We start from the raw sequence: 16,464 nt of genomic DNA, 5'->3' as shown, positions 1-16,464 counted from the left end.
GTTTGTTTGTTTATTGGCTCTAAAGTTTGAATTGCATCAAATGTTTGATAATTCTTGCAAATCCATTAAAAGTTGAACTGAAAACGAGCTCACAGGCCGACGATTAGAGAAAGACCATTTTAATTCTCCCTACGTGTGTGTGTGTGTGTGTGCGTGTGCATGTGTGTGTGTGTGCGTGCATGTGCGTGTGCGTGCGTGTGTGTGTGTGCATGTGTGTGTGTGCGCATGTGTGTGTGTGCATGTGTGTGTGTGCGCATGTGTGTGTGTGCATGTGTGTGTGTGTGCGTGCATGTGTGTGTGTGTGCGTGCGTGTGTGTGTGCGTGTGTGTGTGTGTGTGTGTTTGCGTGCATGTGTGTGTATGCGTGTGTGTGCATGTGTGCGTGTGCATGTTTGTGTGTGTGTGTGTGTGTGTGCGTGCACGTGTAAAGGGGGGAGGCCGGACATCCTCGGACAAACGTATTAAACGTCTTCGCGTAATAACGCAGTAACGCCCGTCAGGGTTCTTCTCTGAACCGTCTGTCTGGTCTAGCGATGTCTCACGTCCTCGTGTCACATTACCAGCTGTTACCGGGTTTAAATACGTCAAGATTCAAGCCCAAAAACACGTGTGAAGTGGAGGACCCACTAGAGGTTTCCGGTTAAGGACACAGAATGCTACATGTGGTATACGAAAATCTTAAACATACAAATTCGTAGTGATACATACTAAATAAGTACGGACTGTAACTGATGACGTCGCCCTGTTCACAGTGAACGGGGACCTGCGCCCCGTAAACACACTTAGTGAAGTCTAACCATGTAAAATAAACGTGTTACGATTGCGTTTTTAACGAGAAATCGATGTTAACTTGTAAGAATAGATCACTAACACTAACCCCCTCAAAACATCCAACATGGCGGAGAGACGTTCACTCAAGAATCCGACATGGTCCGCCATGTTGTTCACTCAGGGGGCGTGGTTAACCGCCGCCAGTTCCTGTGTATTGTTACCGATTTGTATGAAGAAACCCAGAAACAGAACAGGTTTTGGAGATCCCGTTGTCCCAAGAGTCGGCGATTACCTATCAAATAAAAAGTCCTTGCAGGTCATGTGTTTGATATTGTACTGGGTGCACAGAATCCCCTGCAGTGATTCAACAGACAAGCGATTCCTCTCCTTGGTCCATTGGACTCGCATCAGCGAAGAAAATCGCTCGACATTTGCATCGTGAGCAGGTATTGCAAAAAAAACTGTGCAATGTTAAGCAGCTCCGAATGAAAATCTACACTTTGGGATTTTTCCAGGAACTTGGTCCACCTCAAATCACTGAAATCTTCATCGCTCCTCTTCGTCCCTCCTCTCAATGAATTTCTTAAGATTGGCTGCAGATGTCACGTGCTGTCAACAAAGCAACTGGCGGCAAGGTGCTCTAAGTATCTACCAAAGGTTTTATTTGGAGGATAATTATCGTGTATCTGGCAACATTGAGGCTGTTCTCTCTACAGAGAGACACCATTTCCAAAACGTGTAAAGGCGGAATAACTAGTTTGGGAAAAACCCAGAGGAACACAAATATCCCACGAAGCAAAGTCCCGGAGGTTTTTGGGATCTCTGCCGGACGCATTATTTAGGTCTCAAAAAGAGGACATGTCCGGGGACAAGAGGACGTCTGTCACCCTAATTGAATACATAAATGTAACTTGTTAACTGCTCCGTGTCCTCAGTCCATTACTGAGATGCTGTCCTCATGCAGAGACGGGACGTGTCTCTCTCTGCCACACGCAACCGGAAGCTGAGGTGTCGTGTAGATAGATATGTCTGGGAGACCTGTCTGCACGAGCTCCCTCGGAACGCGCTTCTCTCACTCTGTATGGACTGGCGGGGCCGCGCGCAGGACCCATATAAAGGCGGGGCCGCGCACAGGACCCATATAAAGGCGGGGCCGCGCACAGGACCCATATAAAGGCGGGGCCGCGCACAGGACCCATATAAAGGCGGGGCCGCGCGCAGGACCCATATAAAGGCGAGGGCGCGCACAGGACCGTCTCTTCGCTGCAGCCGCCGGTACGCGCGCTCACCAGGTAAGCCTGTTCCTCCGAACCGTAAATCTTTCCGGTGTGTTTGATTCAACTCGACCCGTGAACGCAACCTCACTCAATTTCATCAAATGAGCCAGTTTACAACTCGCTGTAGATAAGAACCATTGTAAGTCCAATGTAAGTGGTACAGTTAGTTAGTGTGTTAGTGGAGGGAGAGTCTGTGTGTCTTTAGTCTGAAGACGTGAAGGCTCTCTGTGGTCCTGGTGTCTTCAGAGACCTCCTTCCACAGCAGGACAGGGTGGGTTTGTTGCGACTGGACGCTGCTGGGAGGAGGAACGTCTGTATATTTACATAAGATCCAGCAGCCAGTGAGTCATCTTAGTTACACTCTCTAAACTCGTGTTTTGGATTTAATACATTTGTAAAAATAGACACAAAATACACAACAAGCAAACAACTCATTTGCTGTGAGAGAGAGTTCGATCTCTTGATTCTGTAACTCACATGTTCGGTCCCACGCTGCACGTTACTCATCATCAAGGACGGTTCCAAGCAACCTGTAATCTGACATCCTGCTGCCGTCACGGCCTGCTGAGCGTCTTCCTTTACTTATTTCGAAACTGTAGCATGATATCATCGTTCTATGTGGGGGGTAGAATGGAGGGGGGGGTAGGATGGAGGGGGTAGGATGGAGGGGGGGGCGCTCATGTTGATGAGCAGAAGCAGAAAGCCTGAATGTTCTTCTCTCTCTCTCTCTCAGACAATGCAGGCCTCCCGACTTCTGCTCCTCGTCTCGGTGGTGGGGGCTACGTCCGAGCCTTCAGGTAGGCCTCAGGGTGGATTGATGGGCGTACAGAGGAGACCTGTAGTGGGGAGGGAAGTCACTCAGCAAGAGTTGTGTACGATATCCAGAACATTACAGACATTTTCTTCTGCTTTTTCAATTCAAAAAATCGCAAATTCAAAAAAGTTGTAAAAATGAGAAATCTGCCTCGGAGGACATTACAGTCTGTCCTCATGAGACGTCCTCCGTCGTGAACAATTCAATTCATTTTATTTTATTTTGTAGAGCCCAAAATCGCTAATTTAAAAAAGTTGTAAAAATGAGAAACTAGCCTCAGAGGGCTTTACAGTCTGTGCACATACGACATCCTCTGTCCCGAAACCCTCCATCGGCACAGGAAACACTCCCCAAACAATGAAAAAACCCTCCCAAGAGGGACAAAAGGGAAGAAACCTTCGTGAGAAGGTCAGAGGAGGATCCGTCTCCTGATGGACAGACTACAATGGAAGCCATGTGTGCAGAACGAACAATGTAGAATACATGCAGCTATATGACACGGCGTGTGTCTGGTTCTGTTTAAACGCCTCCCCTGACGTCAGCGTGCGGGTGTGGGTGTGGTGAAAGAGGTTTGCATGAAAACTGATGCCAAAGTCTAACCCCCCCCCCCATGCTCAGGGTCGGCCGAGGAGCTCTGTGATCCCTCCGATGTGGAGCACCGCTACCTCTCTGTGGGGGAGGCGTTGCACTACGTGCCCTTATCTCAGAGGTCCACTGAAGAATCCCAGAAACAGAATCTCACCTGGACCAGGAGGACCAGGGACAAGGAGGAGGACGTCCCCACCGAGGAAAACCAGAGCTTGTACAGCCGCGGCAACGCGTTCTTCCTCTTCAGCGCCGAGCCCAATGACTCGGGCTCGTACACCGCCACGTGAGGACACTTTGTCTGCAGCACGTCCCCCCCCGAGCCCGTCCGCTGCTCGTGGACCATGATCGTGATGCTTTCTCTTACAGGGGTTACAGTCCATCCGGGGAGCAGTTCGTCTATTGTGTGGAAATTGAGGTCTTGAAAGTGAATGATGAGACGCTCCTCTACGGAAAAATAGAGAACTCTGATCAGAACAAAAGAATCGAGTGTCCAGAACCGATCAGTTTCACCTGTAAGCAGCTGAGAGGCGACTTCAGCTGGAGGAACGTACGTGTTGAGACCAACTCACCGCTGGTTTGGTTTCCAACCTTTCCTTAAGCCTACACTTGGCAGTGTCCCGCCTCGCCGTACTTCTGCGTACTCCCTTTGGATTTCACGTGACTTCTGATTCCTCCTTTATTTCCTGCTGCAGGGTTCAAAGTCCATCACAGACCAACACGGCAGCGAGCTGTGGATTACTGCAGCCGGCAAAGCGGCCGAGGGCGTGTACACGTGCGTCTGTAGCTGGACGCACGGCGGCGTGGAGTACAAGTCGCTGGGCTCCATGAGGCTGCAGCTCGGCGGTGAGGAGGCCTTTGGGGCTTTCTATGCACTCCGACTGTTGAGCAGAAGCTTCTATGCGTTTCCCCTTATGAAGGTGTAACGTTCAGGAATTCGTACCATGAATCTTCTCTGCGGAGCAAAACCTGCACCTGCACGCAGACCTTCACCAACAACTTCTCATCGCTGTGTCTTGGGTTTGCAGAAGGAACACAGCACCGAGACCCAGAGATCATCTCTCCGACCAACAAGCAGCAGTTTGCAGAGAAAGGTGGGAGAGAGAAAAGCACATCTACCTACGAGTTGTTGGTTCTTGCTTGTCAGCGGTGGAAATGTGCTGTAGTTTTGTTATATCAAAGACGAGTTGTTGGTTCTTGTGCAACGAACCAAAAAGGTATCCTTCAAGAGTTTGGGAACCAGATCATTCCAGAGAGGAACAGGCGGAGTTCCTCCAGACTCCTTTTATCAAACTTACTCAATGATACGGACACCTTCCTGTATGTTGGACATGAAATATTATAGTTTATTTATTCATCTGCAGACAAAGTGCAGGTGACCACAACTTAGTTTTTCTCGATTGCTAAGACACATTTCTTGAAAGCTGCTCTTCTTTTCTCTAAACTGAACACAAAGCCCAATTTTCAAAAGCTTTTCAAACCTCGGACTCTTCTTGCAAACCAAACTTTCACCTCAAATCTGGGCTCAAAACTGAACCATTCCAGAGTGACTACTGTCACTAAACACTACATACAACACAATGCTCAGGACATGAAGCTGGAGAAATAAATGTTCCTTGTAGGCGCATTTAGCACAAATCTTGTGCATTTACACGTAGCACTTATGTACAATAAGCACATGTAAAAATAAAGTACATTACATGTCATTTAGCGGCCGCTTTTATCCAAAGCGACGTACAATAAGTGCATTCAACCATAGGGTACAAACTCAGGAGAACAAGAAACAAGAAAGTGCAATTTCCTCAAATAAGCCAATTTACAATTTGCTATAGATGAGTGACGTCACAAGTACAATTTAAGTGCTACAATTTGTTGGTCTTTAGTCGAGGTAGAGTCTGAAGAGGTGTGTCTTTAGTTTGCGGCGGAAGATGTGAAGGCTCTCTGCGGTCCTGATGTCTTCAGAGAGCTCGTTCCACCATTTCGGCGCAAGGACAGCGAAGAGTCGAGACCTAGTCGAGTGTTTTGCTCTCAGTGAGGGAGGGACGAGTAGTTTTGCAGATGCAGAGCGGAGAGTGCGGGTTGGGATGTAGGGTTTGACCATGTCCTGGATGTAAGCTGGACCCGATCCATTCACAGCATGGTACGTGAGCACCAATGTTTAGAACTGGATGTGGGCAGCCACTGGTAACCAGTGAAGAGAGCGGAGGAGTGGAGTAGTGTGGGAGAATTTCGGAAGGTTGAAGACCAGTCGAGCTGCTGCATTCTGAATGAGCTGCAGAGGTCGAATGGCGGTGGCAGGGAGACCTGCCAGGAGGGAGTTGCAGTAGTCCAGGCGGGAGATGACAAGAGCCTGAATCAGTACCTGCGCTGCCTTCTGAGTGAGAAGGGGACGGATTCTCCTGATGTTGTAGAGCGTGTATCTACAGGATTGTGTTGTCGCGGTGATGTTGGGAGTCAGGGAGAGTTGGCTGTCGAGTGTGACGCCGAGGTTCTTAGCGGTCAAAGTGGGCGTTAGTACGGAGTTTCCAAAGTTGACTGTCAGGTCCTGGGTAAGCGAATCTTTTCCGGGAAAGAGAAGTAGTTCAGTCTTGTCGGGGTTGATTTTCAGATGGTGGGCGGACATCCACTGAGAGATGTCAGTTAGACAGGCAGAGATCCGAGCCGCCACCTCGGTGTCCGAGTGAGGGAAGGAGAGAATTAGTTGGGTGTTGGGTGTTGATTGTAGGTTTGGGTGTTGATTGTAGGTTTCTTCAGGAGGGGGTTGACTCAGAAAATTGGGAAAACAGCCAGATAACAGAGCGTTGATAACAGAGCGTTGTTGATGAGACAGGTGAGGAACGGAAGAAGGTCGGGTGCGATAGATTGTAGAAGATGTGATGGAATGGGGTCAAGAGGGCAGGTGGTCGGACGGGCAGAGGTTACTAGGGTAAGAATTTGGTTGGGAGAGAGGGCGGTGAAAGAGGAAAGTGAGGGCGAAAGAGGTGAGGTCGGTGGGACGCGAGAAGTAGGAAGTGGATTTGAGAAGGAGGAGCGTATGTCAGCTATTTTCTTGGTGAAGTAGTTGACAAAGTCTCCCGGAAGAAGGGTGGAGGGGGGAGGAGGGGCGGGGGGTTCGAGGAGATTGGAGAAGATCGAGAAGAGTTTTTTGGGGTTAGAGAATGAGGATTCGATTTTGGACTGGTAGAAAGAGCTTTTGGCAGCAGAGATAGAGGCAGAAAACAAGGAGAGGAGAGATTGAAATTCGAGCAGGTCCTCAGGTCGTTTATATTTACGCCATCTCCTTTCCGACGCTCGCATGGTGGCTCTCATGGCACGGACCGGTTGAGACAGCCACGGAGCCGGAGGGGATTTGCCAGTCCGTCGTGTCGTAAGAGGGCAGAGAGAGTCTAGAGAGGAGGAAAGAGTTGAGAGGAGAGTCTCTGCAGCAGCGTTCGGATGCAAGAGTGAGAAGGAGTCAGTTGAAGGGAGAGCTGATAGAACAGAGGATGCCAGCGAGGAGGGAGAGAGGGAGCGAATATTGCGACGAGCCGGTATAGAGTTAGTCAATGAGGGAGGTTTGTTAGTTATAGAGAGTGGAAGGGAGTAAGAGATGAAGAAGTGATCAGACACATGAAGTGGAGTTACAGAGAGGTTAGTGGTAGAGCAGTTTCTAGTAAAGATGTAGTCATGGTGATTGCCGGCTTTGTGAGTAGGAGGAGAGGGACTTTTCGGGGAAATTAGACAGGAGAATGTCCAGTTCTTCCAAGAAATGACCTAAGGAGCCTGGTACAAAAATATACAAATGAGTGCATTACTCAGCCACAGCATCACGTCTCCGTACTGGGTCAGGCCACAGGAAAACCCCTGGCGTGCCTCCACACCATGTAGGCCATTCCCATGGCTTGCAGGAGAGTTACCCTGGTTTAAGGTTGGCGTTCATATACCTTCCACCGCCATGCGGAGAAGAATTCCTCAATGGGGTTTAGGAAAGGGGAGTACGGTGATAAAACCTTGGCTCATATAGAACCTCTCTAACCTGGAGGGCTCTTTGAAAACTCACAGCCCCGTGATTGCTGAGGGCAGCACATAATGTGACGTTGCCACCACGCTGCCCAGGAACACCAACAATGGCCCGATGGCCAATCACATTACGGCCTCTCCTTCTCCTTCTGGTGAGATTAAACCCACGTAGATGTATTCATGGGGTCTTTCCATTGCATCCCGTTGAAAACCGCTCTGTAGAAATAGATAGTTTTGTAAGTGATTTAGGCCACTACAGTAAACCACTACTTAGAGTGATCAACATCGGATGCGTCTGGGTATATGCCAACCTGTACATAATGGAATCTTTGCCCTTTGACTCACTCTGTAAAGCCGTTTCACGCGCTGTCTGTTGCGCTTGAGGACACGATCAACAGTAGAGAGGCTGACACTGTTGATACCCTCAAATGTACAAAATGTACATGGTCCTCAATCATCTGCTGAATTTTACTTAGTTTAATGGCATTGTTCTCACGGACCATATCAACGATTAGGGTCTCTTGGTGTGGGGAGAACATACCTGTCCTCCCACCCCCATGTGGCAGTCTGTCAATTCTACAAAAAGAGAACATGGAGTTACCAAATACACATGGAATACTAGGCCTACAAACAGTTAGACCAACCCTTCATTACAATACTACAGTGATGTACTGAAACATACATTTACTTACTGTGGTACAGTATATATTATGTCATACAGTAATTGCTGTCAACATTTACATACTGTGCTATAATGTCAAAAGAAGGTAATTACCTGTTCTCTGAGTCTTCAGATTATGGTGGACACAGTGAATCTACGGATGTTTGGTTGTACCTTCGTCCAGCCCCCCTCAGGCTCACACCATGGACAAGAACATGGTCAATCACAGTATTTCATCAGATATCAGTGCTCTGTGTCTTCGCTGACCACCTCGACCTCCTCTCACACAAACTCTTCCTCTCAGCTTTCTGTCCATTGTAGGGCCTCACCAACCAGTGCTCTGACTGTGAACGTTCCCCCACATCATTAGAAGTCTGATCAATCTGGAGTTGTTGTGTTCAATTGGTGACTCCTGTGTTTTAATTGTGTTTGACTTTTGTCACCTGTGCTCAGCATGATGCAGCGCGGGTGCATCGTGCGTCATCAGGGTTCAGTGTTTGAGAAAAACTGTAAGATGAGTTTAAAAAACGTACAGAACCTGGTATGTAAGGTTGTAAAAGTGCTGAGATTTTTTTTAAAAAGTTTTTTTTAATATAGTCCAGACATGTTAATTGGTGAAATGAACGCGTGACCTTTCCGCCAGGCGTTGGGATCAAGCTGAACTGCTCCATTGCCTGTGGGTCGAACGTGGACGAAAATGACTGCAGAGCGAACTGGCATCGGGACGGCGTCCTGCTGTCCCAAGTCCCCGGATACATTCAGACCATAGAAACGTGAGTATGACTTAATATAGACAATGTGTGATCAAACATGTGTGGCCATAATGTGTCAGACATGGTTAAAAATATTTTAAAATAGAAAATAAAGTGCACCAGCGAACAGAAAGTGAAAGTGAGCGGTGGGATGTCGGAGTCAGTCAGTGGGGGTCCGGCTCTGTTGATGAGGTCTTAGTCCTGATGGACCTCAGCCTCCTGCCAGATGGAAGGGGCACAAACAGGTTTTGTCCGGGGTGGGAGGGGTCGGCGACCATCTTTTTAGCTCGCTGATCCAGATGCTGGAGGATGTAGTGGAGGGCCATGTTGACAGCATCGTCCACAGACCTGTTGGCTCTGTAGGCGAACTGCAGGGGGTCCAGGAGGGGGTCGGTGAGGGACTTCTGGTGGGACAGGACTAGCCGTTCAAAGGTTGGTGGAGCTGTGGGGGATGGAGTCAGGACATTGTTGGACATCAAATCTGCAGTAGAACTCGTTCAGAGAGGAGTAACAATTTATTCTGTGAAAAATAAAACATATTCTTTTATTTTCGTTACGTAGTTATTTTTAACCCTTTTCTTGAATTTATTTCACTTATCCACATTTTACCTAAATTGCTATACTTAGTTTTAATTGGCACTGAACTGATGAAAGTCTTCTCTTTAACGCATTCAGAGTCCCAGAGGAGCGTGCAAGGAACACCATCTTTACCGCCGTCCTGACCATCGACAAAGTGTCCGCTGAGGACTTCAACGTTGTGTTTGTGTGCAAAGGAGCCGGCCGGTTCCAATCGACAAACGCCACTTTGACCCTGAAGCGACGAGGTAGGTATGAGCTCAGTGGAACGCGACCTCTGGTCCGTGGAGGTCATCGAGGCTCATCGGGGGTTTGTCTTCCAGAGTCTGTGATCCCGCTGGTGGTCGGGGGGGTGTGCGCGTTGTTCCTCTGCGTCTTTGCCGCCGCGCTGGTCAAGTGGTTCGCCATCGACATCGTTCTCTTCTTCAGACCCTGTTTCCAGTTCAGCCGTTGCAACAAAGGTGAGGAAGTTCTACAAATCCGAAGTAGGAGGAGTTTAGTCCTCCTTTTAAAAACCCCGTCTGTCTGAGAGCAGATGAACCAGAGAACAGGTTTGTGGTACCGGCACCAGACCTACGGGTGATCTGGACCGGCACAGGCTACGCAGGCCAGGAAGCACCGCGTGGGTTCATATGGAGAGAGGACACGCGTTAGCGTCATGCTAAAGCCAGAGCTAGTTTTATCCTGAGCTGCACATGAGCGGAGCCTGTAGCGACGTTCTCTCCAATGGATCCACAGCAGCACCACAGCGCCCTCTGCTGACCCGATCGGGGGTAGGGCGGAGGAGGAGGGCGGAGGAGGAGTGACTTATCTCCATCCTCAATAAGCCTTCTATGTCCGCCATCAACCACGAAACTAATCATTTTACAACAACAGTAAAACATCATTCGGCCCAAAGTGGAGACGTATAGTCAGTTTCATGACGGAGAAGCAGAAGCTGGAGGAGATGTGTGTGTTAAACACACACAATCCAAGCAATCCGCCTCACTAGTCATCGATTAATTCAGACCGATGTACAGGCAGTTGGACAATGAAAAGAAACGGACGACCTGCATCTCAAAATATAGGAAATGATCAGAGGCGTCTTTGGCGAGAAGATGGAGGACCGAGTTGGAGAAGATGTGAAGAAAACAGGCAGGAGAGGTTAGAGGGCACGTCTGGGGATGAGCTCCTTTCAGATGGTCAATGAAGTCCTCCCCAGTCTGCATCTCCTGCAGCCGACTGCGAGACCATGAGTCAGAGGGAGCGGTGTTTTGATAAAATGAGGTCATTTTCCTCTCAAAAGCTGGAAACGGTTCCCAGGAAGTGTTTGCTGTGCGCTCACGTTCACCAAAGGACGGTGATCTACCGAGAGATAAGAAATGTCATCCACGGTACGTGTGTGTTTCCCCAGACGGGAGGATGTTCGACGCCTACGTGGTTTACCAGACGCAGAGCGAGGACAAGGTCGCCGAGGTCGCGCTCACGCAGTTCATCGCCCAGATTCTGCCCTCCGTCCTGGAGGAAAAGTGCGGCTATCGACTCTTCATCCACGGGAGGGACGACACCCCGGGGGAAGGTCCTTATTTAATGTCCTGTTACAAATGTCCCACAGTCTCACCGACTCATCCCGATGCTTTTGTTACTTCTCATACTGCTTCTTTCCTTTTCTTTCACCTGCCATCTCCTTCCCAACCTCAACCCGTCTCCTCACTTCTTCTCATTGCATCAGCTTTTAATAGTCTACAGTTCACAAAGGGCCAAACGAAATGATGTAATAGAAACGGCTTTTTAAGGGAGGGGGTCCCCCTTGCTGGGATTCTTTTCAAACCTCGGTCACCCCGTCCGACTCCACAGACCGCCTGGAGCTGGTGGAGGGCCGCATGAAGCAGAGCAGGAGGCTGATGGTCATCCTCCCCCCGGGTTCGGGACCGGAGTCGGAGAGCGCCGTCTCTCTCCAGCCCCCCGTGATAGGAGGGTACGACTGGCAGGTAGGAGTCTCACCGCATTCCTCCTGCGAGGAGCCGACAGCGAGTGTTGTCCTGCATGTGGTCGCCTCTCTCCCTTCACTGAAGTCGTTTTGTAGCTACACGTACAACCCGAGTTAACATTTGTGTGCAAACAGTGAGCCGGGACTTTAACCAAGGAGGCTCCTGTCTGTCTGCAGTTGCTAAACAAGCTAAAACTCCGGTGTTCAAAATGAATTGATTGATATTATCAATAAATAAAAAGTATAATCGACATAAATGTCTCCATGGTTGTGCAGGTGGGGCTCCACCACGCGCTGCTGCAGAGAGAAATGAGTGTGATTCTGGTCCAGCTGGGGGACGTGGGACCGCGAGGATACTCGCACCTTCCCGCCGGCCTGCAGCACCTGATTCTTAAAAGCGCCCCCGTCAGGTGGCGTGAGGAGGCGCCGGGCGCCGCCTCCGGGAGCTCCCGCTTCTGGAAGAGGGTGAGGTACCTGATGCCGGCCACACCCGCAAAACGGTGTCCGCCGTCCGCCGTCATTTGAACCCTGGCGAGCTCCCGCCGGCCTCCCCGGGCTGATGCGTAATGGAGCGTGTGCAAAAAGAGAGGCTCCAACTCAATGTTTCTTCTTCTAATACAGCCGTTTATCAGCTACACATAAGAAAGGGTAAGAACATAATAATTACTAAAAGACGCATGTGGAGATTTGGAGACGTACGGCTATGGCGGAAAATCACTGTCAAAATTCAAGAGCGCAAATCAGGTTGATGTGCGTAAATCAAACATCAAAAGTCCGTCACGCGACGACGTTTTATCTCATAATGTCGACTTTCTGTCCCCTTTCTTTAGTGCGGAAAAGGGGCTTCTATAGTTGTGTGAACGCACTAGTGATGTGTCGTTCATTTTGAACGAATCCTTACAAGGACTCGAGAGTAACGAGTCCTCTCAAAGAAAGACTCGTTCCCTTTTCTTGTGGCCACGCATCGGGACCTGCATCGGCTCAGCCAAGGAAACAGAAAAGATTCGTTGAATGCAGGTCACGTGGAAATGAACGAATCGTTGACCCGAAGACTCGGTCGGGAGGTGAACGTTCGTTCATCTGCCGGATACAGATCACGTTTTTCACGTGACCTGCATTGGTTTAGTAGAGGAAACAGTTACCTTATTCCCTTTGGCGTGGCCGCTGCTTTTAGTTTATAAACGTGAATTATATTCGTTCACAAGTCACAGTGACGTTTTGTTATTTTCACTTTACATTTACACTTTCACAGTTTAGTGCAGTGTAATAGTTTTGCCGTGATAATTGAATGGTAGTGTGAAAATAAATGATCACTTCAAATCATGATACGTTATTTTAATGCAGGGATTTATCTTACCACCCCCCCCCCCCCCCCCCCCCGAAATGAACGAATGACTCGAAAACAGATTTGTTCATTTTACTGAATGAGATTCAAAGAACCGAGTCGGTAAAATGATCCGAACTTCCCATCACTAGTATGCATCACTCCAGCCAATCCAAAGACGGGGTTTGTAACCAATTAGATGTAGAGACCCTGGTGACTGGCTCCGCCCCCTTACTGTCAAAAAGAACAACAGCGAGCGATTCTCCTCGCGAGGAAGATGTTTGATTTACGCTCATCAACCTGATTTGCCGCCATATACGGCCTTTAAAAATAGAGGAACCTTTAAGAGATGTGGGACCTTTTGATATGTACGATTTTTAGAGATAGAGGAAATTTACAGATGGGAGAACCTTTAAAGATGTGAGACCTTTAAATAAAGGAGCCGCAGATCAACTCAATGTTGACTTTATTTCTATTCTTTTATCGTATGTGTGATTGTATTTACTGTTTTATTATGAACTTTTATTGTGAAATATGTTACTGAGGAAGTGCTGCAACTGCTAGAGGTCTATTGAAATAGATGCTAAAATATATATATATATATATAAACATATATGTATATATATAAACATATATATATAAACATATATGTATATATATAAACATATATGTACATATATATGTATGTATGTTTATATATGTGTATATGTATGTATATATATACATACATATGTATGTGTATATATATATATGTATATATATGTGTATATATATGTATATATATGTGTATATATATATATGTATATATATGTATACATATGTATATATATATATATGTATATATATGTATATATATGTGTGTATATATATATGTATATATATGTATACATATGTATATATATGTATACATATGTATATGTATATATATATATGTATGTATGTATATATATATGTATGTATATATATATATATATATATATATATATATATATATATATATATATATATATTTTGTCTCACTTGTTATTTTGCTCAAATACTGCTTCTGGTCAAATAGAAATAAAATAAAAATAGAACCCAATACCCGTAAATGTTTAATTGTATATCTGTTCTATCTTTTATCTATCTTTTCCAAATAAGAAAATAAAGAAATTGATTACAAAAATGCCACAAATGACTTTTGGTTAATTGTGTGTATTGTGATTGTGCAGCTGTTGTCATACGTTCATCTTTCCGTCGGCAGAACAAACAAACAGGAATAATGTACCTGATTCACTGAACCAACTGTTGTTGCAGCGTTTATTTAAAATGTCAGAAAATATTAAGAAATTTCCCGACGGGACGTCCTCTGTTAGTCTGTGCATGTGCCCCCATGTGCCCCCTCTCCTCCACACACCGTGTGTGTCTGTGTGTAGATGTGCTGAGTCAGCAGAAGCGGCACGCTCCCATTGAAACAGAGGGGGGGGGATGACGTTTGGCCCGGCAGCTGGGAGCTGCTCCGTGTCTTTTGTTCCCCGCTGACCCCCGCTGACCCGGCACTCGCCCCTGTGACACACACACACGCACGCACGCACACTCACACGCGCACGCACACACACGCACACACGCACGCACACACCTACATTCCCAGCGCCCTGATTAAGTGGTGACAGATCGTCCCCACAGGGCCCAATGAACACAGCGTGTGAGTGTGTGCAGGTGTGTGTGTGTGTGTGTGTGTGTTTGTGTGTGTTCCTGCTGGTCAATGTGATGATGTGATACTGAAGTCGTCTCTCTCAAACGCACCGTGTTGATTCTGTCAAAGGATGATTTTCGTTATTGATTCAGTGAGTATTCGCCACTTCACAGTAATCGTCCAGCCTGTAAAAATAGAGAAAGATGTACTTTGTCTCGCTCTGTTCGTCCATGTTTTGATGTGATGTAAAGCCGAGGGATCATCTAAAGTCACTCAAAGTAGTCGCTGTGATTCTACCGGTCGGTCCTCTCTCTCCTGCGACCACTAACCGCTCCGCTCTGAAGGTTCCAGAGATGCCGCCGAGGTTCGTTGGCCCGAGTCATGTGCTAAATCTCAGCAATGTGTCCGTCTTTGTGAGGCTGCTGAATCACTCCGTCTCCGTTACAGCCGACGCGAGGCGGCGCCAACAGCAGGTGGGGAGTGTGTGTGTGTGTGTGTGTGTGTGTGTGCGCGCACATGCTGCCTCCATAAGTGACCCAGAGGGCACTGGGCCTTAGGCCAACCCTTTGTGTCATCAAAGCCCTGGGTGACCCCCCCACCCCCCCCCCCCCTCTGCACACACACACACCATGTGGTGGGTGACAGCAGCTGGACTGCTTCTTCCTCTCCCAGTATCCTCCTACTGGGCCTTGTTAAGGGGCCAGACTAATCCCTGGTGCTCGGGATCACTGACCCCCTCTCATCCACCCCCCCCCGCCTCAATTATCTCCACACCTCCTCCACACTGCGTTCTGCACCTCCTCTTCCTCAGACGTGTCACGTGACTCAGCTGGATGGTTTCAGTCCGTGCGAAAAGTTCAAAGTGACCCACAACACGGTGCCGTTGTGTCTACGCAGGAAACGGTACAAAACCCGTTGACATACATACAAAGTGTGCGTTAACCTTCACCTCTGATTCCAGGGCGGCGCCATTTTTTCCCCTCTTTTATTTGAGGCAGAAAAAGCTACGCAGGTCACAAACTGCTGCGGCGTTTGGCGAGCTGGGGGGGGGGGGGGACACCTGTCCGTCCTACAACCACAGGCAGATGGTCCACATGGCTCCTGCTCCCAGAGGGGGAACCCTGTCAGCTGAGCCCCAATTAAGGAGTCACTGCGAGTCACAGAGGGCCGGGTGTGTTGGGGCGCGGGGGGGGGGGGGGGTGGGGGTTGGGGAGGGGTTTGGCGTGTCGGGGGGCGGGACTTTGGGGAGCTGAAATCATGATGATAATAGTTTTAATAAAGCGCTCAGGATGAGATGAAAGTTGTGGCTCTTAGGCTGAAACGCACATTGCGGTTGTGTATGTTTGGTGCACAAACGTCTACACACACATATTTACATCGATTCAACGTCACAAGACAAAAGCACAGCTGGACGCAGGCGAGCGGAGGAGGTCGGTCTTCTCGTGAGGGGAACCGTTGAGCGTCATGTTGGAGTTTGTTGAGGATTTACAGTTAAATTACCTTTTATGTTCAATAGTTCCAGAACCAAACCAGGAGTTCTTTTGCTTAGTTTCATCCATATGAATATATTTTGCTCCATAAAAAAGGAAAAAAGGAAACTTTGCAAATGTCTAAAAGTTGATAAGAAGTTTTTCAAAATAAAACCACGACTAAGACTCTAAGCAGACTTCCTTCCTGTACGTGACACTTGTTAAAGAACCTCATAGTCTGTTCATAAGTAAACGGCCTCAGTTTAAGATTTAGATGTTTTGCTGTAGAACATATTAACAGCCCTCCTTCAGTAAACTCAAGCTGTCTGATGTTCTCCATCACTAACACACAGCTGGATGACGGCCTCCCGCTCAGAGTCATGTGACTCTACTGGAACCGGCCTGACAGGCAGCCGGTCTCTGTCGTCCGACCTCCTGGCAGCTTGGAAGTAAAACGCGCTCTGAGGCCTTTGACAAGTCACGGCCGTCTCCACAAACCAATGGAGCCTTTTTACGTCTCTGCTCCTCGTTAGTTCCAAGGCTTTTCCCTTTATCAGAGCTTCTTCTCCCACCTGCTAACTTTCCGTCAGACA

At 48.0% G+C, this 16,464-nt stretch overlaps 1 protein-coding gene across 1 annotated transcript; it reads left to right on the top strand.

Annotated features, from left to right (window-relative positions):
- Nucleotides 1-1,942: 1,942 nt before the first annotated feature.
- On the top strand, nucleotides 1,943-13,901 carry LOC120834471 (interleukin-1 receptor-like 1). The gene is made up of 12 exons (XM_040202476.2): nucleotides 1,943-2,062; nucleotides 2,781-2,844; nucleotides 3,480-3,732; nucleotides 3,816-3,996; nucleotides 4,142-4,292; nucleotides 4,475-4,540; nucleotides 8,750-8,879; nucleotides 9,534-9,682; nucleotides 9,758-9,895; nucleotides 10,828-10,992; nucleotides 11,271-11,404; nucleotides 11,680-13,901. Exons 2-12 carry the CDS (start codon nucleotides 2,784-2,786, stop codon nucleotides 11,926-11,928), a joined length of 1,677 nt encoding a protein of 558 aa, XP_040058410.2. The 5' UTR covers nucleotides 1,943-2,062; nucleotides 2,781-2,783; the 3' UTR covers nucleotides 11,929-13,901.
- Nucleotides 13,902-16,464: the final 2,563 nt, after the last annotated feature.

The sequence above is a fragment of the Gasterosteus aculeatus genome, chromosome 16, assembly GCF_964276395.1.
Source record: "Gasterosteus aculeatus chromosome 16, fGasAcu3.hap1.1, whole genome shotgun sequence".
Lineage (NCBI taxonomy): Eukaryota > Metazoa > Chordata > Actinopteri > Perciformes > Gasterosteidae > Gasterosteus > Gasterosteus aculeatus.
This window is presented reverse-complemented; position numbering and strand designations above follow the sequence as displayed.